The sequence below is a fragment of the Pleurodeles waltl genome, chromosome 8 (assembly GCF_031143425.1).
Source record: "Pleurodeles waltl isolate 20211129_DDA chromosome 8, aPleWal1.hap1.20221129, whole genome shotgun sequence".
NCBI classification, from domain to species: domain Eukaryota; kingdom Metazoa; phylum Chordata; class Amphibia; order Caudata; family Salamandridae; genus Pleurodeles; species Pleurodeles waltl.
The window spans coordinates 319,809,590-319,835,391 of NC_090447.1; the positions used below are offsets into that span (position 1 = coordinate 319,809,590).

Genomic DNA, 25,802 nt, shown 5'->3' on the forward strand with positions numbered 1-25,802 from the left:
AAGGTATCCTAAGTACGTTGTGAAACATGCTTAAAAAAATTTTTTAAAAAGGAGCTAAAGATGATCGGAGGTAAAAAGATGAACAAAGAATGAAGGTTCGTACTTACAACGAACCTTGTCAGTATGATTGTAGCCAAATTAATTAAACTGAATTTGCCTATCTTGAGTGGTGCAAATTCACAAAACCTGGAAATGTCGCTTACTGCTTACAGGGGAAATAAAACAAAATCTCAGCTTCCGTGGTACAGACATACTTATCTAATCTGGTCACTTTATGTATTATGAATGGTAAGAATTAAATAAGATTCAGGTCGCTTTTGTTTAAGAAATTGCAGTGTGTAGTTTCAATGAAAACAGGACATGTCCATAAAGGACATAAAATCAGATTGGTAGCACAAAGGATTTTACTTATAAAGTGTTAACCCTCGTGATTTCCCTATGTGGGCTAGACAAGATCATCAGTCAAGGGTAGACTCATTCAACATAGATCTTGCATTAGCCACACAAAGACTGAGCCTTTTCAGCAAAGTTTGTTACCATAGGAGCTGGCAAACAGATGATCTTCAGTGGTTTGTTATGTTAAATTAAGTAATAACCCTATTATTAGGTGATGACATAAGCAATTCACTAAATATTAAGGAATTCAGATTTTTTTTATTTTTATTGAATAGTGTGAGTAGAGGTATGAAGAATTTGATTAGTGTAAGTTAATACAAGAATGAGGTATTTACCATTGTGAGTGAGGTACCATGTTAAGACAGAAGTTCAATTAGTTTCATAACTTGATATGGTAGATCGACTATGTGGACCATTATTAGTTCAGATATCACTGTAATCATGTTATTCAAATGTCTCCTGCTTATACACGCAAAATATTGCACTTGAAGGTGATTTGATAATTTCATATGCCACTCCCACTTCATGGTGTATGACCAATATATATTGATTTTTCTTTTTATTGTACTGGATGACATCAATCTAGCTCCTTTAGTTATTCTGCCTAATGCTAAGAGAAACACATTACGGTGACTGGATGATCTTCTATATCCCACAAATCTGAGGCATACTGTTAGTGTCAGAACATACGTGCGTACATTAACACTGCCCCCAGATTTCATTAAATAAGTTTATTGTGCCGTATTGAGTATTCGCATTTTGAAACCGAGGTAGACCCTAAAGTTATTATTGAAATGTAATACAGTCGACTGAAATTTGGCTTAAAGATTAGCTGGGTGAATGGTCTTACACTACATATGTTACTGGACACTCGCTTTGGCTACTGAAACAATGCAAACTTTTGTCTGGCTCTTTACAATGATGTCTGGATAACTCAAGACTTAATATACGGAAGTAGGTTAAGAGTGAGGATAGTTCATGTTGCCATGTTTTCAGTTTGCTTGTTAATTGGTTCTGCACTAGGTGTGGACTTAAATCCATATAAATCGTATTGCCATGAAAAATGATTTTTTTCCTGTGTAAGGAAAATTAAAAGTAACGCAACAGTCTTGAACCATCAAACAATTAGTCTAGAAGGGAGATCAAAGAAACAGGTATAGTACAGTTTCCATAGGAATGCCATTTAAAAGTATTATATTTGGAAACGACTGCCCTTGCTTGTAAAAAACACAGAGACGTCAATTTTCTCCATGATGTCCTGGGCCTTTTTTTTTTGTAAAATTTTAAAACTCGACAGAAAAAAAATAACATACCTAAACATCATTTAGAATGTCTGTCAAAGTCCAGTTGTTCCCAGTGGATTTTGTGACTGATGATCAGGTCATGGACAGTTCTGGTGCGGTGGAACTACCTCAAGGATGCTCATTTCATTGCAGCCTTTAGGTGGAATTGGGTTTCGGAGGATGAACAAGGAAGGTTTGCTCAAAGCCATCTTAGTTTTCACCGATTTAGCATTCAAGTTGCTCCGGAACTGAAAGTGGCCAGGTTCCCTTAGATCCACCCAGTTCTAAAAATTATTTTTTTAGATGGGACATGTCAGAAACTGGTATACTTTTTGCCAGGAGCTAAGTCACTCAAATTGGAGAACGGTGAAAGTTTGTTTCACAGATGTGATTATGGAGAAAGAGCATGTGATTGGTAGGATAATCCCTTTTTGATTAACCCAATTGTTTATGCACAGTGATGATCGGGTAATCTGCCTGCCATGAGATTAATGTAGTATATGAATCATGATCATTTATTCCACATATCTGCTAGGGTTCACTCAAGTCTATATTGATTTTTACACTTTAATGGAGAGGAAAAGTTAGGGGAGCCGTATTTAAGTTAAGCATCTAATACTGTAAGGCAGTGGTTCCCAACATTCTGACCTTTGTGGACCCCCACTTTATCATTACTGGAACCCAGGAAATCCTACTGAATCTTTATTGGAATCTGGAGACTCCCAACAGCTCCCTCAGCCCCTCCATCCCCCCCCCCCGCTCCCACCCACCAAGAAGTGGTTACAGGAAGCCGGGGACCCAGAACTAAACAAACAATGTTGATAATTTGAACAGCAAAAACATACAGAAACAAGCATTCAATCAAACACATACACAAATGCAAACAAATAGAATTAAAAAAAAAAAAAAAAAAAACATTGTTATTTTAATAGGAAGGTTGGAACTTTTCTAAATTCAATTGAAGCCACAAATCATCCACACTAAATTCCATTTGAAGCACCTGCACTGCTCCCACAAATCAGTTTGAGATACTAATTTAATTTTAGCCTTCAAATTCCTTAATATTTACAGTTCGTTTAAACTTTTTCTATTGCACATTTAGCCACGTTATTTATATACACTTTATTAATCTATTAATATCAGTTAATTTTCTAAGCAGTCACAGACCCGCTGAAGAGGCTTTGCGGACCCCCAGTGGTCCCCGGATCACAGGTTAGGAACCACTGCTGTTAGCAATATGAGCAATATGGAACTACTGGAAAGTAAGATAGCGTATAAGAACAGGTTCTTCAGTTCATTCATGTTCTGTACTCTGGTGTTATTTAAAAAGTCTAGCAGGGTGGGAGGGATAGTACACAGTAAAGATACCTGTAAGCGGAGATAATTCACTGCTCACCCAATAGCCAGGATAGGACTATTTTCATGTATTCTATGTATTCTATATTGGTCAGGGGATAGCACTGCGGGCCAGGTTTCTAAACACAAAGTAGAGGCATGGATATGGATGAACTGCAATTATCTCCAACACCATCTATGATGGTCAAGCCCCCCGCACTCACAAAAGTGGGACACCACCTACAAATCTACAGTGCAGAGGGAGAATAAAAGCACGCCTCTTGCGAGTGAAAAGGAATAACCACGGTTGGACAATGGCAATCCTTTGCAAAAGCTAACACCATCACACTGGCTACTTGTCTTCCCAGTTTGTCACGTGAAGTGGTGTAAGCTGACCTCCCCACACGAGGTGTATGGCTGCAGGCACATATTGTTGGAAAGAAGTGACAATAGCATTCGACTGACGTAAGGCTCAGCTTATATTTGCATGCACGCTTCGGAAGCCAGAGGGTTTAAGTCTTGCTGTTACAATGAATAAGCTGTCATGGTGGTAGCATAGATGGAACGCAACCACGGTATGCATGTATGGTAACGTGATTCCTGTGACACAGCGTCAGCTTAGTGTTAGGTCAGGAACCAAACTGGAGCAGGATCCTGGAGCAGGCAGTTAGGGATTATGTGAATGTAGCCGAGGCTCAGTGGTAGAAGAGTGCCGTGAACCTACGATATAGGGCAGCGTATAGGAGCCCTCTCTGTCAAAATAATAATTCATTTAATATGGTATCACTGGTGTTTTGAATAGCGTCAGGTGTGATCAGAGGGTCTGATGCACATTCTGGAGGGGGAAATGTAACGTTCCTCCATACAGGAAGGATGTTTGTTTTGTAGTTAATGCTGCAGCACGGGGGGTGAATGGTGGAACTGAAAGGGTATCGTCAGGTAACACTTGTACATGGACGGCGATAGAAACAGGATGCCATTGCCAAGTCTTAAAAGGATTTATTTTCAATGCCTTTCTAAACTCGGAGGAATCCTTGTAACTATCCTTTGTAGACTACTTCTGCCATGAAGGGACTGGTAGAAATTCACCTCAATTGTTCTGTGCACAATAATCTTTTCAGCTCTTAGCATTCATATAAAATACTTTTTCTGATCCCACTACAACAACAAAAATAAAAAATACTTGAAAAATGATGCATTTCTCGAGTGTCTGGAGTGAGCAGCAATCCAATACTCGCCACAATGACTCCTTTGCATGAGGACTTTCACATGCTGCGGTGTAAAACCCGTTGGTTTAGCAACTGTTTCACAACGGAGTTACACAGAAACGCCAACAGACTCTTCTTATGCAGAAGGGTGCATGGTCAGTTCAGAAGGAAATGTATCAATAGGCTCTAGTGCTGTCAGTCGAATTAGCTATTTTCAAACAATTACATTGAGCAGGAGGCTTGCTCTCTAACCGGCGATGAGTTGCACCCAAAACATAAATCCATACGGCACGAAGTAACAAAAAAAATCATTTTAAAGATTAGATTAAAAAAGGGGGGAATAGATTAGCAAATGGAACGTTTACAAACATATTTCTACTCACACTCATGGCCTCCAAATTAAAAAAGAAAGTTATTGTTTGATAATTAGTTTTCACACACACACTCAACAACTACCATTTACAGGCCTGTACTTCAACAGATACATAACACAAAGCACAGGACACAGAAGGAATGATTAATCAAAATGAAACCTAGCAGCACCTGAGCTGTCCCACACTCATCTGCAGACACTTCCCACCCACTGCTACACACCCAAAACTTACCCAAGAGTGTTGAAACCGCCTCCACGCTCCCATTATAAACTACCGAGTCCTGAGACGGCATCACCATTTCCCACAGACCCTGAGCATAGTTCACCACCTGGCAGTAGCCACAGGTAGAAAGCGCCCACCACGCAGACCAGCAGAGCAGTGGGCGCGAGGAGTAGCACTGGATGAAATCGCGCCATAAGATTTTCAACACATTGACGATGTTCATTTTGAATCCAGGTGCGTGCTGTAAAGAAAATGCACAGGTATCGTTAAAAAAAAAAAAGAAGCACTTTGTTCACTCCCACTGCAACACCTCTCCGTGACTTCCTCAGGGAGCCTCTTAAAATCATAATCGTTCAACTTACTAACGTGATCAGAACTTTAAAAGAACATTTTATCATTATCATACACGTGAATGTATTTATAGCGTGTGTTCCTTCATATATACTTTCTAATACAACAATTTATTTAAGAAATGTATAATTATTCAAACAGTTTATGTATATCAAACTAGATACATCAAAAATGCTTCCTCAACTATTTAATTCTTTTGACACGTCACTTCTTAAACAGCACTTTCAGTCCTGTATCTGGTTGTGTCTGCTGATCCGTTTTGGATTCTCAAAATACTGCATTACTTTAGTTCAAGTTTCTAGGTCTTTAACCCTCGCCTCTTAGAAAACAGACATACTCTAACCCCTGTACCACACACCTGACAAATCTCCCATTGTACAGAAAGACTTTAGGCCCCGGAGCACACCGAGGAGAAACTTGTGGCTCACACCCACAACTCCAATGGGTACTACACTTCCCCCACATTCACTCCACAAAATTCTTCCCCTTGCGACATGGTACTGGTCTTCTCCCACATCACTTCTATGGGATACTCCTATGCTACTTCTATAAAACAGGATACTCCACGTGACCACCTTTGCGTGGCAAAGGTTATTCCCCAAATAAACCTCTCGCGGCAGAGGTCTGCTCTTTCCCCAGTTCGCACCAGCACTCACATGCAGAAGCACACACAAGCCTAATACATTCTTATCTCTACAACATGTAGATGGGTATTACAACATCTTCCCCAAACTGCTAACTAGACTCTATAAGGAGACTAAGGAAATGCTCACACAGTACTCCTAAAATAACTTACAGGTGGAGAATTTGAACTTCTTTTCCAATCTACCAGTACTGAGCTTTCAGGACACCACAACCTTTAACAAACTGCAATTTCCAAACAGCAGCAACTTGTACAGAAACTAACCCAACACGTGTATTATAGGATGCACATAGCACATGTCAATATGTACAAATCACCAACCAAAATATCCCTCAGCTAAGGATCTTTATAATTAGTGGGAAACGAAGCACACGTTTTTAATGTAAGCGCATAGAATAACACAAATGCCAAATAATCCCCGATTACCTGAACCTCACATTTTAACATGGCAATTGAACAATTGCCAGGCAGGCGATGTTTTGACTTCCTATGACTTCAGGACATAGCATACCCTCGAAGAACAGTCTCGTTTCTATTGCTTATTTTCCTTGGAGATAGTTCTACTTCTCTTTCTAACTCAATTAGGGGTATGAAGTCTTTCTTCGATATCTCAAAACCTGTCACAAACGCCAGTTTACCACTGTCCATCATTATGTTCAAGTGTACTTAGCCAGTGCCTTCACTCAGGCACCCAGGATGTGAATTGAAGACATTGGTGGAGCCCTCTCATGAGAAAGTTGAACAGCTATTACCCCAAACACCACGCTCCCTTCCTCCAGCAATAACTGCCTCGCACCAGAGAGGAAAATCCCTATTTACTTGATGCTGTGCATTGTTACAAGAACTGCACCCACTGCCTTGCCCACAGGACTAGCAGAAAACATTACATTTCCTCTGGTCACCATTAGAAACCTTAATGGTCCTCTTAAAACCTTGTCAGGCTTCATGCACTCAGAGTTTCTGATTCTCACATAGCACATGCCCCTAAGGTTATGCAAGCAGAGCTTGTCCCTCGTCAAGCATGACTAGGCCCCTAGGTGACATGAGCCCAGTACATGATAACTGAATTCAAACTTAGCTATGTGCAACCGTTAAGAGTACATTTACACCAACCAGACACACAGGACCCTCCAAAAGCTTGAACCAGCCTGATTGCATTCACCTTAATTGAGAAATCATACTGAACACTCATCAACACTTCGCCTTCTGTCACCCTCGTCCTTGAATGTATTACTGTCTAAACGTCCATTCATCATTTAATAGCTATGTTTACTGTAAATGATATTTCCTGCTTCTTCCCATTACTTCCACAGCACCGTCTATTTAACACTGACCCCTATACCACTGTCCTTACGCCTAGGACTATACTTTGGGATACATCATCTCAGTTTAGCATTCCCCTCAGGCAGCTCATTGTCCTTGCCAGACCTTACTCCACCCTGCTTGATAGGTTCCTCCTGCCCAGCAGCTTCAGCGGACACCGCCTGTCAATAAATTTGAAGGTGGAGGCCCCAGACTAGTCCACCATATACACATATCCATCATCCTTCTCACAACAGGTGTTGTACTCTGCAAGAAATAGCTCCTAACTGCCACCGAGTCAGGCCTCGAACAATCCTAAAAATGTTACTAGATCTGCAGGTCGAATAACTTAAATAATCTGCTTGACCTAACTGTAATGTACTTGACCCGTGAACGGGTCTCAAATTGTGTGACCCTAAGCAAATAATTTATTTTACAGAGCTGCCTTTTTTCCATTCTCTCATATGAATGCACCATCAGATATGCGAGTTCAGCATTTCTGCTGTACAAAAAGCTCTTTTGTTTAATTAAATAGGCTAAACATTTGCTCCATGTATAATAAGAATCTAGCCCACATATAGGGTACACACTATCCATCACTTGTCTCTTAGTTACTAATAGCACTGCCATCAGGGCTGGAGTGTTTCTCAGTTTGTGTTTAAACACTTTTAAAATATATATTACTGAAGCATGATGTGGTAGCACACTGTAATTTACAGACAGTACATTTCCAAGATATGTCCAAAACCCTTCCGATGTCCGATAACTTGCAGCTTTACTGGTAAATCTACATAGTGTATTAACAATAATCTGACAATTTGGTTTCAGAAAATAATAAGCATTGACACATCACTAAGTAAAATGTCCTGATTTGTTTTCATCCTATTAAAATATGTTTTCATCACACAAGTACAAACAAATTGGCTTTCACAACTACGGAGATATATTTTGAAATGTTTGTCCATTGACAAAGGTTTTCCCTAACACACAACATTTAAATAACTGACACACTACAGCCTGTTATTTCACACTTTTTACAGCAGGTCAAACAGTTCACCTTAAACAATCCTGGAACTCTGTAGTCAGAAGTTAAAAAGACTGATTTACTTTTGATCTCGGTCTCTGAACACAGAGTAAATGTAACACGATTTAAATATGCATCTTTATTGCTCCTCCACTTTCTGACTGAACAGAACACCTGTTCAGTGTCAACTTGCCAGAAGGGGAGAGTAGGTCCTAAAAAGAGCTCGACCTGATAAAATATGACTCGCCATTGCAGTGGGTGAATAGATTTTTAGAGGCCTAAAGAGCCTTGCTGCATTTTCACAAAGGACCATAGCAAGTCATTGCGGATATGTTTAAATTGGAGGGAAGCATCTTCCTACAAGAGCCTGGGGACACTCATGTAGGAGGTAAGTTATTTATTTCATGTTAGGCCTTTAGGAAACAGCAGATCTAAGCTTCCACTCCTCACCAATATTCTATTAAATCATCTAGTTCAGTCACACAGGGAATTTGTGGACACAGGATAAAACACAAAAACGTGATGGTGGGAATGCTTGCAATAAGTTTAACCACTGGCAATTGATTGGGGTAGCCAATTGTTCTTTTGCCCACCATGCAACATAAGTTTGGACCATGTCATATGTGAATCAGTGTGGACTCTGCTTCAACAGGCACAGCTCAGTCCCTACTGCCAGAGTAGGTATTCTCTAAAACAAAGAAAACAAGCAACTCAAGACTGGTTTTGCCCTGACCAGGGACTCTTCAGTCAGGTGTAGCTTGGTTTCTGTGGCACAGTAAGCACTGGACCCACATCTAAGTATACCCTTCCCACTTAGGGCATTACATCAAACACACAAAAGGTGATGAGAGGAATGGTTATCTGATCCTTTGAGAAATACCTTACCTCACAATATCGAAGGATTCACTGTCCTGGATTCAGAATGGGATTTTTATGCAGCGCAGGCCTGCTTCATAACTTATTGGTTTCACAGCCATAATAGAAATGTCATGTGGTTGCAGAACACAGTAGGATAGATAGGGGCAAAGAAGGTACTAACAATTAGAATGTCTCTAAGACAAGGTGATATTGACCTGGTAGGATCTTGGTATGAATTAGTGTGGCCAGTTGGGAAATAACAAAATACTCACTTCTGGTGCTCCTAGGACATAACCCAGCGATTCTGCTCAGTTCTGAGACAGCTGTTGAATGCTCCTTGGGATAGTTAGATAGGATCTTTACGAGCATGGGAAGTGGAATTTTGGGTCACGGAGGAACCAAATTATGCGGCATGGTTGACTAAATTTAGCAGCAAGAAAAGGCAAATTATACATTGTAGACTGGCACATTTTGTGCTTTTTGTTACTTCATTTTTTTGTCATTCTTACTCACGGTAACACTGTCTGGCCAAATAATTCACCTTACTGGTACCAGTTTAACAGTCAAATAAAGCAATAGCAATTGAAAGATGACCAGTCTACCTTTGTGAAGGGGTTTTCTCTGTACAAGGATATGTGTTGCCACGTTTGAGAAACTTTTGATGCCTTTCGAGTTAGAAACAATTTTTAGGGAAAAATCTGCAGATTATGCAGCCGATAATGAATTATATGGCAAATGCGGAAAATCCTTAATTATGCAGAAAATGCTGTAGAGTTGCATAACTCAAATGGCCCTGCATGTGAGAGTCACCAACAGTTTAGGAAGAGAGCTGCTTATGCCCTTGGATGTGTTCACATATTGTGGACTACTACACCGTGTGGATTTCCCACACCCAGGACATATTGTTTGGAGTCAGGGACAACAGGCCATTGTGTTTAGTCTACTGGACATGCAGGCCCAACCACCTATTGTACAAACCATTTATTTTCCAGTATATAGTGCTGCAGTATGGATCCGTTAAAGAGGACTGTCTGCCCCTGAGGCAAGATATCTATCCATACGTGTAATCTGCTCCAAACTGTATGTATGATTCATTACTGCAAAAGCCTTCACTGTTTGGGTGATCGCTCTAAGGAAATGGAGTGAGATAAGCTTGCATTACTGACACTGGGTGGAGTAAAAACTGTAACAGTGGAGAACTGGTGCAAATCCATTACAGGCAATATGAAAAAATGAGGGGGCCGATTCTGAAACGGTCGCAAAAGTGCATGTGAAGATATGTGCACTGATAAAGATTCACAAATTTAAGAGTTTATGAAACCAATCTCTTTGCAAACGTTTGTAACTTCCACCATTTTTACATGAACTAATATACATATGTGTATACTTGCTCATGTGAAAATCTGCAAATTCACTTTCTTTAAACCCCCATTTTTCCCACCTTGGAAAAGGGTTTTCCTCCTACCCTTGTAAGTAGTACATTTCCAACTTTTCCCTGTGGTATGAGTAGGCTACAGAGCAATACCTTAAGCATGCGGGTGCGTACAGCATGCCAACCCTGGAACATCCACGTCCCACCTACTTCCAGCCCCTGTTTGTAGATTTGCAGAAACATGGCACAACCACAGCCATGCTAGACTCCAAACCCTGCTTTAACATGAGCTCTAGCATAATCAGAGATGCTATTATCCAAGATCTGGTATCATGTGAATGCGGACAGTCAACTCACTGTATGGCAATCAATGTGAGAATTGTTTTCTTATAGGACAATTAGACGGCTGAAGTATCTGGCTCACTGAACAAGCAGAAATAAATAACGCACCCCACGGACACACACTATCGATGCTACCCTGCAGAACCCAGGCTTCTGGCCTCTCACACAGATGATTAAGGCAAATTATGATGCCATGCATTTCTATAGTTGGATGATGTCTTCAGTACATTTGTAGGTCGGGCGCCCAAGTGCTCTGGCCTGTTGTAATCTATCTGTGGGCTTTTAACCACGCCCATTGCATGCCCATCACTATCACTCGTTCATGGGCTTGCCTTTCACAGCTCCTTTGTTATCATTGGTAAATGCTTTACCTTTGCCCCTCCTTGGGGAGTTTTGTTACGACCTTGGCCATCAACCTCGCTAAAGGGATAATTGCACCTTTGTTGATACGTTTGATGGCAAGCGAACTTCTTTTTCCTTTTGCGTCTCTCCTTCGCGCTCATGGGAGCCGTGGTGCTTTGAAACGGCATGCTTACATTAACCGTTTTATTTTTCATTTTCAATGTATGTGGCAAGAAAACTCCAGTTAGGAATTTACAACGCTAATAGCTCTAACTCAAGCAAACACCAGACCCATTGCATTGCAAATGCTGGTTTACGTTTCTATCCAATGGAGAAGCGTTGCTTTTGCACACATTCTGAAGCCAAACAATGCAATACAACAGATTACACTTTAAGAATGTGTCTCTAGAATTAGTCACAGGAATTCTGCAATTTTAGGGCATATATAGCGGCCATGTTTGGTACACTGTGTGGGGTCCTTCCAGTTTCTAAAAGCGAGGTTAACCACATATTTAAGAGACCTTCAGCTGGTTTAATGCTTTCAAGAACAGGAGTTAAACCCACGTGCACATGCTACGATTAAGCAGTAGAGAATGTCTTTCTTGGCATCCAACACACAGATTAAAACCGCTAAATGCCAGGGTAATGTCTGGCACAAGTAGTAGGAATTCCGTCTTTAATATTTAGAAACTGAACTATAATTATGTTGCTGCCTATCAACTGCCATAGTTAATATCCGTTAGTGTTGTGAATTAAATCTTGAAAGCAGAAAAGGGCAGACTAAGTATACACTTGAACTCACAGAAACAAATGTAGTGAAAATAAAAACTCCCACATTTTTTTAAAGATTGAGTTAAAGGATCTCAGTCAAAGCGGGATTATTCAACACGGATGACCTTATTAGCAAGAGCAATAAACAAGATGGTCAAAATGGTCAGCACATCAAGAACCAGGCACACCAGTGGTGGTTAGCAGGAATGGAAATGAATGAGCTGCGGTAAAGTAATTCCTGCCACTGAGAAGATCTTGTAATTATGATTACTCTGCATTGGTCCTATTACTCTATGGAGGTTTTTATGAGTTAGTTATGTTACATTTCAAGTGATTAGAAAACAAGCACACAAACCACAGAACTTACATTAATATGACCGGAATGCAACTCCATAATATTAATCAAACCACCAGTGACAGAATAACAAAGGATGCTGAAGTCTGGGTAGACCAACAAGCGGCCAAAACAAGCAACCCTTTGCTGTCCATGGCAGTTAACTGTACTCCTTTATAAGCAGCAGCAAGTTCCTCCCGGCTTCTGGAATTTTCAACACAAGAACAAACACACAACCAACAGACAGACAGACAGACAGACAGAGACAGACAGACAGACAGCTGGTCCAATCAAATGGGGCAGTATCTGGAGAATCATTCTGAGTTCTAAGTTTCCACTAGAAAGAGAACTGGTGAAGGGCATGCAGTGGGCTGCGAAGGAAGATTTAGGAAACGAATTCTGGAATTCCAGGAAGAGAGGTTATATTAAGGATGTAGAAGAGTAAATTCATACGATACAAGGACCGACAACAATGGGGCAAGATTTCCAATGTCCTTATCTCAATAACCACAAAGCGAGCAAGGCGCTGACGCCAGGAACTGGTCGTATGCTCCATATTTAAATCTCAAATACTGGAAAAGCAAGTCAGCTTCATCACAGCGATAACTCCCAAACACAACTACAGAACTAAACACCAAGGCTCTGCTTACTAGGTCCTCAGAAGCGTAACACTGCATCTTGAATTACTGATATTATGGGATCTGTAATCCCAGAGATTGGCGAGAATGCACTGAATTCTGGAAGTGCGTTTTTCCACACTCAAAGCACTTTTCTGTGGACATTTTCAGACAGGTTTTCACTGGCAGACTGCATCTGCGGAAAAAATACAACGATGCAGTCTAACCGCACGTCACAGAACTGTGACAATCTCCCGTTTCCACTTGATTTGGGATTGACAAGAAAGAGGGAGGGAGTTTTTATAGCTGCGGTTTCTAAAGGTTGTGACGCTTAGTTGCTACCATTACCACATGTGTGGTATTCAGTTTACCGATGATGTTGGGGCAGTCTGTTCAGTCTCCAGACTGAAGGAGGTGCAGTTGCAGACACAGCAGCTGCCAAAAATATCCGAGCAGAGGTAAGGGAAAGGTGTCAGTATCTGTGAAACGAAGAGCGGGAACTTAAGCCTCAAGCCAACACCCTCAGAGTACTTCTATAGTTATCTTGCAAGGTGAACATGCAATTACAGTGCTGCAAATTTGCATGCACGTAATGGTTATAAATACAAGTTCCTTAACAACACATACTTTGCACGTGGAAGAAAGGCGGCAAAGCGGTTCCTCTGCAACTAGACTGAAATAGGCAAAGCAGCACCAACCACGAGAGGAATTCAAGAAGGTTTCTCTCTATTTTCGTTTCTATTAAAGTTTCAACTAGCGGAATTATTTTGTAAAGGGAACAACCTGAAGGTTTAATCTCGGAACTAAATAGACCAAACTTAAGGTGCTATTATCTAATCGAGGCCTAGTGTCTGCTCAAAAAGCTTGCACAACAAGGAGTTTCATTCCCAACTGTGGACCAATGCAGTGGATGCAACAAAAGAAACACAATCAGAGCTTTATATTTGGAATGGGGTGAGGTTTGTGAAATACAAGTAAATTGCAACAATTTTCTTGCTCTGTCTAAGTAAGAAGAGGCACCTCCTTTCAGAAAGCAGAAGTCTTTGAAAAAATAGAAATTAGGAAATTGGCCACTCAATCATGGGCATATGCCTGAAAGAACCTCCGTAACACCACAGTAGCCTTCAAGCTTATCCATGCACTGCCCAGCAATGTCAGAAAATCACCACCCTTCCAGAGTCATTTCATCTTTAGCTACCAATGGCAACACAATAAATATAGGTATCAACAAAGGCAGACAGAATATACACACACACAAAAAAAAAAAAAAAAAAAAAAAAAAAAAAAAAAAAAAAAAAAAAGGAAGAGAACTCTGGGTAGTTCCAAAGTTTAGGTGAAGAGCAGCTCCAGTAAGGATCACCCTGCAACACCAGCGACACACTAGATTTGCTCACCTCAAATGTATGTTATCCATTCGTCCCTATCTATCTTGGCGCGCATAGCACTGTGATGATCCTATGCTTAAAAACTTTGCTAGATAAACATATATTTGAGGCAAGCAAATATAGAGTGTCGCTGGAGTTGCAGGGTGCTCCTTACTGGAGCTGCTCTCCACTTAAACTTGGGAATTACCCAAAGTTCTTTCGTCTTTTTTTGCAAACTTTATGCATCACTCTAACCCTGAAAGGGCTTTGTTTTGACATCTACTGGGTGCTCCCTTGTGTCTGGACAAAGCTAAACCCCTCTGACAAGCTCTAATGAGAGTGAAACATGTGTCTGGTTGCTTTTACTCATTTCAGGTTGGCTTGGGTGGTATTTTACCAGTTCAAAGCTGTAATATTGGGCCTAAAGTGGTAAATGGCTTTGGTCATTCTACAGCTCGGAGAGGATGACAGTGTCAAATCTATGCTTTAAGGTTTTGCTGTAAAACTGGCAAAAGACTTTGGGCCCGATTTAGAGTTTGGAGGACGGAAAGGTCTGTCTGCCAAACTCCTGACAGGGTCACCGGTGCCAATGCAGCAGCCTCCCCCCTGGATTTAAGAGTTTCCAGTTAGGTCAGCAGGCAGAAACCAGAGTTTCGGCCCACGGGCCAGGGGAAAACAGGCTACAGCATAGTCTCCGGCTCGTAATCAAGCCTGCGGCACTGCTGTAGCCTGCAGGGTGCACAAGCTCTCTCACAATGTTCACTGTCTGCAAAGCATACAGTGAACATTGCAATGGTTCTGGCCAGGGGCCCCCGGCACCCTTTTAGCAGAGAACAAGGTCGTAATCCCCAGCCGCGAGTCGAGGCAGATTAGGCAAAAAAAAAAAAAAAAAAAAAAAAAAAAAAAAAACACCCACAACACGAGTGTGGGCTCCTACATTTGTTATTTCTGAAGCCCCTGGGTGGGCCAAGTCCCGGGTGGTATTGTCATTTTATTGTGGGGGGAGTGGTACCCCCCCCCCTTCCCCTGCCCTCTCTTGCCCCGGGGACCGCCATCCACCCCAGGGCCATTTTTTTTTAATGGAATGCGGGGGGTGGGGGGGGGCTGGGAATCGTCATCCTCCTGGAACAAATATACAATGGAATACAGCTCACAGGACCTCCACGGGGATTTAAACAACTGTAACGGGCGGCAGCCTGCCACCCCCATCCCACCCACCTCCCCAGGGACCGCCACCTCCCTGGGGCTTTAATCAAACCGAGTGCGGGTGGCCGCGCAGCCCTGGGACTGCCACATCCCTGGGGCTTTAATCAAATTCAATGTGGGGGGGGGGGGGGGGGGGGGTCGTGCCCACCCAATTGGGGCCTTAATCAAATGCAATGTGGGAGGCAGCGTGCCCCACACCACAGCCCCAGGAACCACCGCCTTCCCGGGGCAATACACTTTGGAGGGGGGCCAGAGGCCCACCCCTTGAGGAGCCACTGATGGCCCTGGGTTCCGTCACCCTGCAGGGCTGGCTCCTGCTATGTCCTCAGGTGCCCACCCCCGGGATATAGCTGTTTGCCCTGACTTAGCGGGAACTTTGACAGCTTCCACCAAGTCAGAGAAAATACTTAACTTTCTGAAAGTGAGAGCTGTTAATCAGCTCTCACTTCCAGAAACAGAAGTTTTAATCTGTTTCCCTGCATGCAAATATGTGCGCAGGGAACGGAATAAAAACATTGCTCCCGCAAGCAGGGAGCTGCTATTTAGAGCATAAGGGATAAGGAGTCACCTGTGGTGTAATGGTTGAAGTCACAGACCATCACGCTGAAAACTGAGTGTTCTACTCCAGGTGTGTCTGTGGTCTTTTCCCTTCTTTAATTGATTGATTTTTAACCTTCAAAAAGTTGAAAGGATCATACTGAAAGATGATCTCACTAATTTTAAACGAGAAATACACTTTTCTTTTAAATTGGTGCTAAAATCTCCAGCGGGGTGGCTGCAGGACCTGGCCACAGACCGCCAGCCGTGCGTAGCAGTGGTTGGATTAACGTATAATAATGAAAATTAAAACCGTGCGTTAAACAAATTCACTGAAGAAGAAGAAGGGAAAAAATAAAAAATAATAAAAGTTACAGGGACGTTATAGTTAGGTTCAGAATTTACAGTTCAAAAACAAATTCACCAGATATACGTATCGCAAGTAACTATAACTTTTGCCCTAAGGTAAAAATAACTCATACCCTTGCCATGCACTGCTAATTACCCCACAAATTACGGCACTCATGACATCTTTGATAACATCAATATTATCAATGTAATATCTGCAGTACAATTTGATGAAAAAAAAAAAACTTTGCATGGTGGGGTGCGAGTTATAGTAACCTTAGGGCATGAGTTATAGTTACTTGAGATAACTAACCTTAACTGGTGAATTTCTATGTTTTTGTGCAAATAAATTCTAGTCCCAACTATAACATCACTGTAACCTTTGTTTTTTTGAGTGAATATATACATACACATACATACACACATACATACATACACTGTCCTGGTAAAGTGTCGAGGCGGATTCTCAAGCGGTCCGGTGCGGGTCCCAGGAGCCCAAAAAATCTCGGTTAAAGCAATTTCTCAATCCAGAAAAGGAAAACCGGACACCATGGCCATGCAATCTTACATTTATTGACGCATTTCGGCAGTAGCCTTGCTCACAATGTGGCCATGGTGTCCGGTTTTCCCTTTCTGGATTGAGAAAGTGCTTTAACCGATATATATATACACACACAATACACAGAGAGGGAAAGATATACAGATACATACATCACCATATAACTATACTTAAGCTACAAAGTAAAGTACTGCATTCCACATATTAGAATTTGCAACATGTTTCTTTTTTAATTCTGTGGCACATCAGCACCTACCTGTTCACCAATGAGTTGTGCTTCACTGTTTAGTGGAACTTTTGACTCCGCTTCTTCCCACTGGCGAAGAGTTTGTGTTTTGGCAATGTCCTCAATCTCTTCATCAGTAACTTCCACAGCCCTCATTGCTTTATTGATGTGGCTACTGGATTGCTGATGAAAGAAGAGGCTCTTCTGTGGCATTGGCAGAAACCAGGCTGTGGCAAAGGCCACTGAAACACATGTTAGAGATATGACATTCAAGCTGTAGAGTGACCATCCAGCCACGGATACCAGCAGTTGCCCTGTGACCGACCCCACTGTGAAGCCTGCAAGGGTGGCAGTTCGGCAATAGCTGGTGACCTTCTGGTACATGTTGTGATCCACAACACTATAGATGTACGAATAGTAGGCAACCTCTGCAGCTGTGGTGACACCATAGAAAAACTCCAGGAACTGAATCGCCAGCACCCCTTTGGCATACAGGAGCATGAACCAGGTGATTATGAAACTCAAACCTTGCAAAATAATGACAGGTTTATAACGAAGGTAGTCTGTTGCTAAGAATACTGGAAACAGCAGCACTAAATAGGAGTATGTCCACACTGGGTAGATTTCATTGAAAACCTGTAAGGGAAAGAAAACAAAAATAAGCACATTTGAATATATGTATATGCATACAACCAATCCAAGTGACAGATGGTTGGGTGTACAACAACGGCTATATAAATGTCTCCACTTGATTGGGATGTAAGTAATTAATACTGATATGCAGGACCAAGCTATAATTCACTTTCCATGCTTGTACTTTGGGTGTCTGAGCTATGGTCAGGGAAAAGAAAAGAGACTCTCATACCGAAAAGAATGGTCTCCATTTTACTGCACCCAGTTTTTAATTTGGGCACCAACCTCTCATAATTTGGCTGAAAACCATGGTTAAATATTGCAGCAATTTAAAGTTTAAATGTTCTATTTTTTCGCTTCTCTCACATATAACCTATTTTAAAGGACTCCAAGGTCTTGATATTAGACAGATTTATAGAGCCTTACTACAAAGTTCAATGCTTGAAACCTTAATAAAATAAATTAAAAAACAAAATTTAAAAAAAAAAAAAAAAAGGTTACTAGTGACCAAAACTAGAAAGACTTGATTTTTTTTCAGCACTCCATGTGAAAGGAGCAAGTGGAATCAGTCCAGGTTAGGTGTTAACACAAAACACACATTACAGTAGGCATAAAGCCTGACCAGTGTGTGACAAATTAGAAATGCTGTAAAATTCCAATGACAATATTAGGAATATGGCCACCGGGGAAGTTTGGTCATCAATACATAATGGTAGCATTCTGGTTGGGTTTTAGAATGGAACCCGGCTGTTGTGTGAGTAAGTCCATCTTTCACTTAACATTTCAGGGTTTAGTTTTGAAAGGGATGCATTCGTCAATATAGAGAAATGCAATAATTTCACATTTGCCACCAGCTATCTATAATTTTAAAAAGAAAATTTAGTGAGGTTAAGATTTTTTACATCTTTACTCCCAAGTGGGGAGTAAATTAACTGATTGTCACTCTGTCTCTTTTACATTGTAGAAATAAAATCAGCAGGCCTCAAAGCTTTCAAAGCCACATTGCTAGAGCCCAGGTTCTAACTTCTTCATCCTGTTTTTCTTTTTCACGTGCTGTGAAGAAAACAAATCACTACATGGATCCAAGCCTGGAAGGTGAATGCTTAAAGATATTTTGGTGCTGCTTTTAGTAATTCTTGTGTTTACTTGAGAGTACTTGTGTTGCAAAAAACAATCTATAGTACTTTACTGCAAGCACATCATCCTTTACTATAATTGATGGAAGCAAGTTCAAGGGTGTTGGAATTCTGATCCAAACTGCCAGAACTTAAACTTACTAGACTTGAAGTAAAAAATAAAAAATAAAAAATAAATCTGATTCAGTATCTCAACTCCAATGAGTTCAAAATGCAAATTTACCACTAGCAGATCATCTGCAGCAACGCAAACAAGGACAGAGCTAAGTACATTATGGACTATCAAATTTAAAGCAAAAAGCTGCAGCATGAATGCAAACACAAATGAAGAAATATTTCATTAGAAAAGCTCTTTACAACCAACAATGCACCTTCGACTGGAAAGCTGTAGATAAATAATCCTCGGTGTGGGAATAAATACACATTGAGCCATACCAAAGTCAATTTGACTAAAATCACCACACCAGTGCAAAACGGAAAATGAGAGTAAAAGACAAAAAAAAAAAAAAAAAAACACACACACACCACAGAATCCAAGACATTATTACACCAAAATCAGTAGGTCAAGTAAGTGACCCTTCAATATGTTAAATGTCATAGTTCAAGCGTACATCATAAGATAGAACACGCAAATAGTGTAGGAACATAGCGCTAACAATTGGCACCCATCAAAAGATTCACAAAAGATCAGGAAGAAAAAAAAAAAAACCTTCCAGTTAACACAAGTGAAAGGATAATTGGTATACTAAGCGCTCAACTAACCATGTATCGGCAGCACAACTCAATACAAGTTCAATTGCATGCATTATTGGAATTCTGGAAGAAAACAATAACTAAAAGTCCATCATGTGTAATTACTCATCCATAAAGCAACAAAATAACCGTCAAAAGATGTAATTATTAGTAATAGTATTGCCTCCGATTCATAATCTATGAAATATTTACCAAGTACATATTAACTTGTCATAACCCACAAAAAAACTTGTTCCTCTTGTATAACTAACTACTATGCAGTACTACCACGCCAACAGTCATACACAATACGCGAGCAATTACCCGCAACCAACTCCAAAATTACTATAAAATTTAGCCTACTTAAATTTCATAAGGCTACTACAAAAAAAATGCTGAATAGTACAAGCGCATATTTTTCCGCCCATACTGGACTAAAACGATCCTACTCGTTTGGAGAGTACTCCTGTCTCATGTAACAGGATCCATATCGGTGTTCCATGACCGCGCCATCTTGAAGTAGTGTTTATAATCATTAAAAATAAGGACTAGGTCACAAACTTGTTAGAGAAAGGACTAGTTTCCATGCTTAGTACCGCACAACTATATCAGCAATCTAAAACCATGCCACATCTAAAGGGAGTATTAATGCAAACTAAACACTAATTGTTCAAAAGTGCATAATGTATGCATCGGGCACCTAGTAAAGTTTAAGCCGCTAGCTTGTATTTATTTTTTAAAATTGTAATCGGAGACTCAAATATCTATATTTAGAAGAATATAATGACGTATTAAGAATATCCATGTTATGTCAAGATATATTACAAATCAACATTTCTCGAATAAGTTATGTCATTTCAGAGTTTGAGGTCATGACCTAAAATAATCTATACACTTTATAGTAAAACCCAATACGGTAAAGATAAGAGCCTTTACTAAAAAATCATTCCCTAACCAAAACGGGAAGGGGAACGAACAGAGAGTATAAGATCTAGTGTAATGAAAGCAATATTCATATTGATGGGTGTCAAAGTAGTCACAATGATTCATCAAAGTGTTACATATTATAACCATGTCAACAGGTAAAGTAGTAATGTAGTCATGGTAACCACAACTCTACTTGCAAGTGCTACATCTATGCTACAACATCAATCCAATTATAGTACTGTCACATCCCTTGGCAAGTCCACGGTCTCATCATACAGTGTAAACTCATGATTAAAATAAGTTCCACAATAAACATCCAGTACCAAGAAATACACAATTTCATAATTGCAGTCAATCACCAAGAAAGTAATGTAATTCATTATCCATATTGAGGCCTTCCTTGACCGCATTTAGCTTCATAATACAGAGTGCCGCCCACCTTCTTAGTTTAATTCTCTTTTACCTCCTCTGGCGCCAAGGTGTACGATGGATTAAAGATGGTACACCTTGATGCCAGAGGAGGTGATTGATTGCAGTTATGCAACTGGAACCTACAGGCTTTCAGCTAAATTGTGGCTAAACCTACTTTACAACTACCTAATCTGTTGCCAGAGGCAGAAATCAGTAAAATCAAAGCAAGTCAGGGAGATGCTGAACAGCTATGGTCAAAAAGTAGAAGGGCTTTCAGATAACAATGCATTTTGAACTTTCCACCCCTTACCAACTTTAAACAACACTGGCTCTACTGCAAAAATACAGATATATAAATTCAGTTTTCTCAAAGTAGAAAGTAGAAATAACATTCGTTCAAGGACCTTATCCAAAGTTCAGATCATCTACTCACCACTGGTTTATTGATTCAAGTTCAAATTAGCCGTGCATTTTTTTAGCCAGGAAATACCTCTGGATTATGCTGAATGCCCTGCCCCTCCCACCCCCACCCTGCCCCCCACAAGTGGCAGCCAGTATACCCATACCTGAACCAAGGACCCTGTGTTCCAGGTCCAGAAATGTCACAGCCTACAGACAAGGCACAAGGAGAGAAGCCAGTGTGAGTTTCTTTAGCACCATGATGCAACAAATCCCCCCTTATAATGAAGAGAATTTGCAGGGAGCGTGGAGATAACAGTACAAGACATGGGAATTCCAGAAAGAAGCAGTTCACAGAGAAGTGTTTCATTGCTTGGAGCAAGCTGAAGATCTCTCTACGTTGCACTGGTTGTGCCACCCACTTAAGTAGCCCCCTTAACCTGGTCTCAGGCCTGCCATTGCAAGGCCTGTGTGTGCAGTTTCACTGCCACTTCGACTTGGCACTTAAAAGTACTTGCCAAGCCTAGAACTCCCCTTTTTCTACATATAAGTCACTCCTAATGTGTGCCCTAGGTAACCCCTAGAGCAGGGTGCTGTGTGGGTAAAAGGCAGGACATGTACCTGTGCTGTCATATGTCCTGGTAGTGTAAAACTCCTAAATTTGTTTTGACACTACTGTGCGGCCTGCTCCCTTCATAGGCTAACATTGGGGCTGCCCTCATACATTGTTGAAGTGGCAGCTGCTGATCTGAAAGGAGCAGGAAGGTCATATTTAGTATGGCCAGAATGGTAATACAACATCCTGCTGACTGCTGAAGTCGGATTTAATATTACTATTCTAGAAATGCCACTTTTAGAAAGTGAGCATTTCTTTGCACTTAAATCTTTCTGTGCCTCACAATCCACGTCTGGCTGGGCTTGGTTGACAGTTCCAAGTACAGGCAGTGGGTCACCATTAATGGGCAGAAGGTGGAGGCTCTGCGTGACACAGGAGCCAGTATAACTACTATCCAGAGTCAGCTGGTGTCAACAGAGCAGATAGTCCCTAATACATTCCACCAGGTCATAGTCGCTGACAATCGTGAGAGTCACCTACCAGTGGCTCTGGTTCCCTTTGAGTGGGGGGGGGGGGGGGGTCGTCTATGGTACTCAAAGTAGCTGTGAGTCCTGCCATGCCTGTAGATTGTCTGTTAGGCAATGATCTTGAGCATACTGCTTGGAAAGAAGTATAGCTCAGATCTCACCTGGAGATGTTATGGTTACCCGAGTGGGTCTGCATGACCACACGGTCCATGGCTGCCCGGGAAGGGAGTCAAGGGAACCTGGAAAGATGGCCCAGACAGCTGCCAAAAGGGAGGGGCACGGGAAACCCGCCTCCAATGTTCCCACAGTGGTAGAGGAGGCCCCTGAGGAGGAGGAGGCCCCTGAGCCAACCGGGAAGGACATAGCTGCCCTGGGTAACCTACCTGAACTTGCTGGCTGACAAGTAGAAGGGGGGGGGGGGCAACCAGGGAAGCATTCTGCAAGGCGCAGAAAGAATGACCCACCCTTGAGGGTCTGAGGAAGCAGGCCACAGACCACGCAGCAGGTGACACCTCTGGTGCTCACCATATTTACTGGGAGAATGATCTCCTTTACACTGAGCGTAGGATTCCAGGTCCTGGGGCACAGCGTGTGCTGGTGGTCCTCCAGTGTTACAGGAAATTCCTACTAGGCCTGGCTCACGACATTCCCCTGGCAGGGCACCTGGGCCAAGACAAGACCTTTGACAGGCTTGACACCCACTTTAATTTGCCCAGAATGAGGAAAGCCTCAGATAACTTCTGCAGAGCTTGCCCCACCTGCCAGGCTAGTGGGAAGGCAGGGAAACTGCTTAAAGCTCCCCTGCTCGCACTCCCAGTCGTTAGCATCGACATTGTTGGTACCCCAAAACTGCCTTGGGCAACAGGTTTATCCTGGTTTTGGTGGACCATGCCACCCGCTATCCAGAGGCAATCCCTCTGAGAATAGGGGCTGCACAGGTGGTGACCAGAGCCCTGTTGAGAATATTTACCCGTGTGGGATTCCCTAAGGAGGTCGTGTTTGACAGGGGCACAAACTTCATGTCTGCATACATGAAGACCCTGTGGGATGAGTGTGGGGTGACCTACCGGTTTACCACCCTTTATCATCCTCAAACCAATGGGCTTGTTGAGAGATTCAACCAGACCCTGAAAGGCATGATTGGTGGCCTGACTGAGGCCATGAGGGGTTAGTGGGACGTCCTCTTACCCTGCCTGTTTGCTTATAGAGAGGTGCCCCAGGAAGGGGTGGGGTTCAGCCCCTTTGAGATTCTCTATGGTCACCCCATCAGGGGACCCCTAAGCATTGTTAAGGAGGGCGGGGAGAAAGCTCCCAGGCCCCTCCCCAGGATGTGGTCAGCTACATGCTGGCCCTCCGCAAACAAACCCAACGCTTCTGGAAGCAGGCCCAGAGTAACCTCGAGGCCAGTCAAGAGGTGCTGAAGGAGTGGTATGACCAGAAGGCCACTCTAGTTGAGTTCTCACCTGGCGACAAAGTTTGGGTGATGGAGCCAGTAGAGCCCAGGGCTCTCCAGGACCGCTGGACTGGCCCCTTTGAGATCAAGGAGCGTAAAGGGGAGGCCACTTACCTAGTGGACCTCAAGACCCCTAGGCGCCCCCTAAGGGTCCTCCATCACAACCAGCTCAAACCTCACTTTGAGAGGTCTGAGGTCAGTATGCTCCTAGTCACAGATGAGGGCATGGAAGAGGAGAGTGAACCTCTCCCCGACCTCCTCGCTGTCAAAGACAGGGATGGGTCAGTAAGGGGTGTCATTCTCTCTGACTCCCTGACTCCAACCCAGAGAGGGTACTGCTATGAGCTGTTAGAGCAGTTCCCCCCCCCTGTTCTCCCTTACTCCTGGACTAACCCACCTCTGTGTGCAAGACATTGACACAGGTGACAGTCCCCCTGTAAAGAACAAAATGTATAGGTTGTCAGATAAGGTGAAGGCCAGAATCAAGGAGGAGGTCTCCAAGATGTTGACTTTGGGGGTTATTGAGAAATCCAGTAGTCCCTGGGCCAGCCCTGTGGTATTGGTTCCCAAGGCTACTGCCCCAGGTGCGAAGCCAGAACTCCGGTTCTGTGTGGACTACCGGGGTCTCAATTCAGTCACCCGGACTGATGCTCACCCCATCCCCCAAGCTGATGAGCTCGTTGACAGGCTAGGCGCTGCCAAGTTCCTGAGTACGTTCGATCTTACTTCCAGGTACTGGCAGATTGGCCTGACTGAGGGGGCTAAAGAAAGATCTGCTTTTTCCACCCCTGATGGCCATTACCAATTTCAGGTGATGCCATTTGGGCTGAAAAAAGGCCCCTGCTACCTTCCAACGGTTGGTTAACGGGGTCCTAGCTGGTAAAGATGCCTTCTGTGCAGCTTACCTGGACGGCATAGCTGTCTACAGTTCCAGTTGGGAGTAACACCTGCTCCACCTCAAGGAGGTGCTTCAGGCTCTGCAACAGGCAGGCCTGACTATCAAGGCTAGTAAGTGCCAGATTGGGCAGGGTTCCGTGGTGTACTTGGGACACCTAGTAGGTGGTGGCAGGGTGCAGCCACTCCAGGCCAAGATTGAAACTATCAAGGCCTGGCAACCACCTAGAACACAGACTGAGGTGAGAGCCTTTTTGGGCCTCACTGGATACTACCGCAGGTTTGTCAAGGGCTATGGTACCATTGTGTCCCCCTTGACAGAACTCACTTCCAAGAAACAACCTAGGTAGGTGAATTGGACAGAGGCCTGTCAGAAGGCCTTTGATTCTCTGAAGGAAGCCATGTGCACGGCCCCCGTGCTCAAGGCCCCTGACTACTCCCAGGAATTTATTGTGCAGACAGACGCTTCAGAGCATGGCATAGGGGCTGTTCTAGCACAGCTGAATGAGGAGGGCTCAGACCAACCAGTAGTCTTTATTAGCAGAAGGCTATTACCACGGGAACAAAGGTGGAGTGCTATTGAGAGAGAAGCATTTGCTGTGGTCTGGGCACTGAAGAAGCTAAGACCCTACCTGTTTGTGTCTCGCTTCCGGGTTCAGACAGACCACAGGCCCCTCAGATGGCTCATGCAGATGAGGGGTGAGAATCCAAAACTCTTGAGATGGTCCATTTCCCTACAGGGGATGGACTTTACGGTGGAGCATCGCCCATGGGTTGACCACACCAATGCTGATGGTCTCTCCAGATACTTCCGCCTTAGCGATGAGAGCTCCCAGGAGGTCGGGTAGCTCTCCCCACTTTCAGCTGGGGGGGGGGGGGGGACATGTTAGACCTGACATGCCTTAGGGTGGTCACCCCTAACGTTTTGCCTGCCTCCCTCCACTTTTTGGACCCTGTTTTGCTGGCTTTTAGAATCTACACACTTTACCACTGCTAACCAGTGCTAAAGTGCATATGCTCTCTCCTTTTTAAACATGGTAACTTTGGATCATACCTGATTAGACTATTTAATTTACTTATAAGTCACTAGTAAAGTGCACTATATGTGCCTAGGGCCTGT

At 42.7% G+C, this 25,802-nt stretch overlaps 1 protein-coding gene across 1 annotated transcript in view; it reads right to left on the reverse strand.

The window, feature by feature from the left end:
- The window catches only part of SLC19A2 (solute carrier family 19 member 2), a 63,896-nt gene that overhangs the window by 23,402 nt on the left and 14,692 nt on the right, over window positions 1-25,802 (reverse strand). The window contains exons 2-3 of the mRNA XM_069204170.1: window positions 17,045-17,650; window positions 4,828-5,059 (exon numbers count right to left, since the gene is read on the reverse strand). Of these exons, the coding sequence (XP_069060271.1) occupies window positions 4,828-5,059; window positions 17,045-17,650 (838 nt within the window). The remainder of the gene's footprint in view (window positions 1-4,827; window positions 5,060-17,044; window positions 17,651-25,802) is intronic.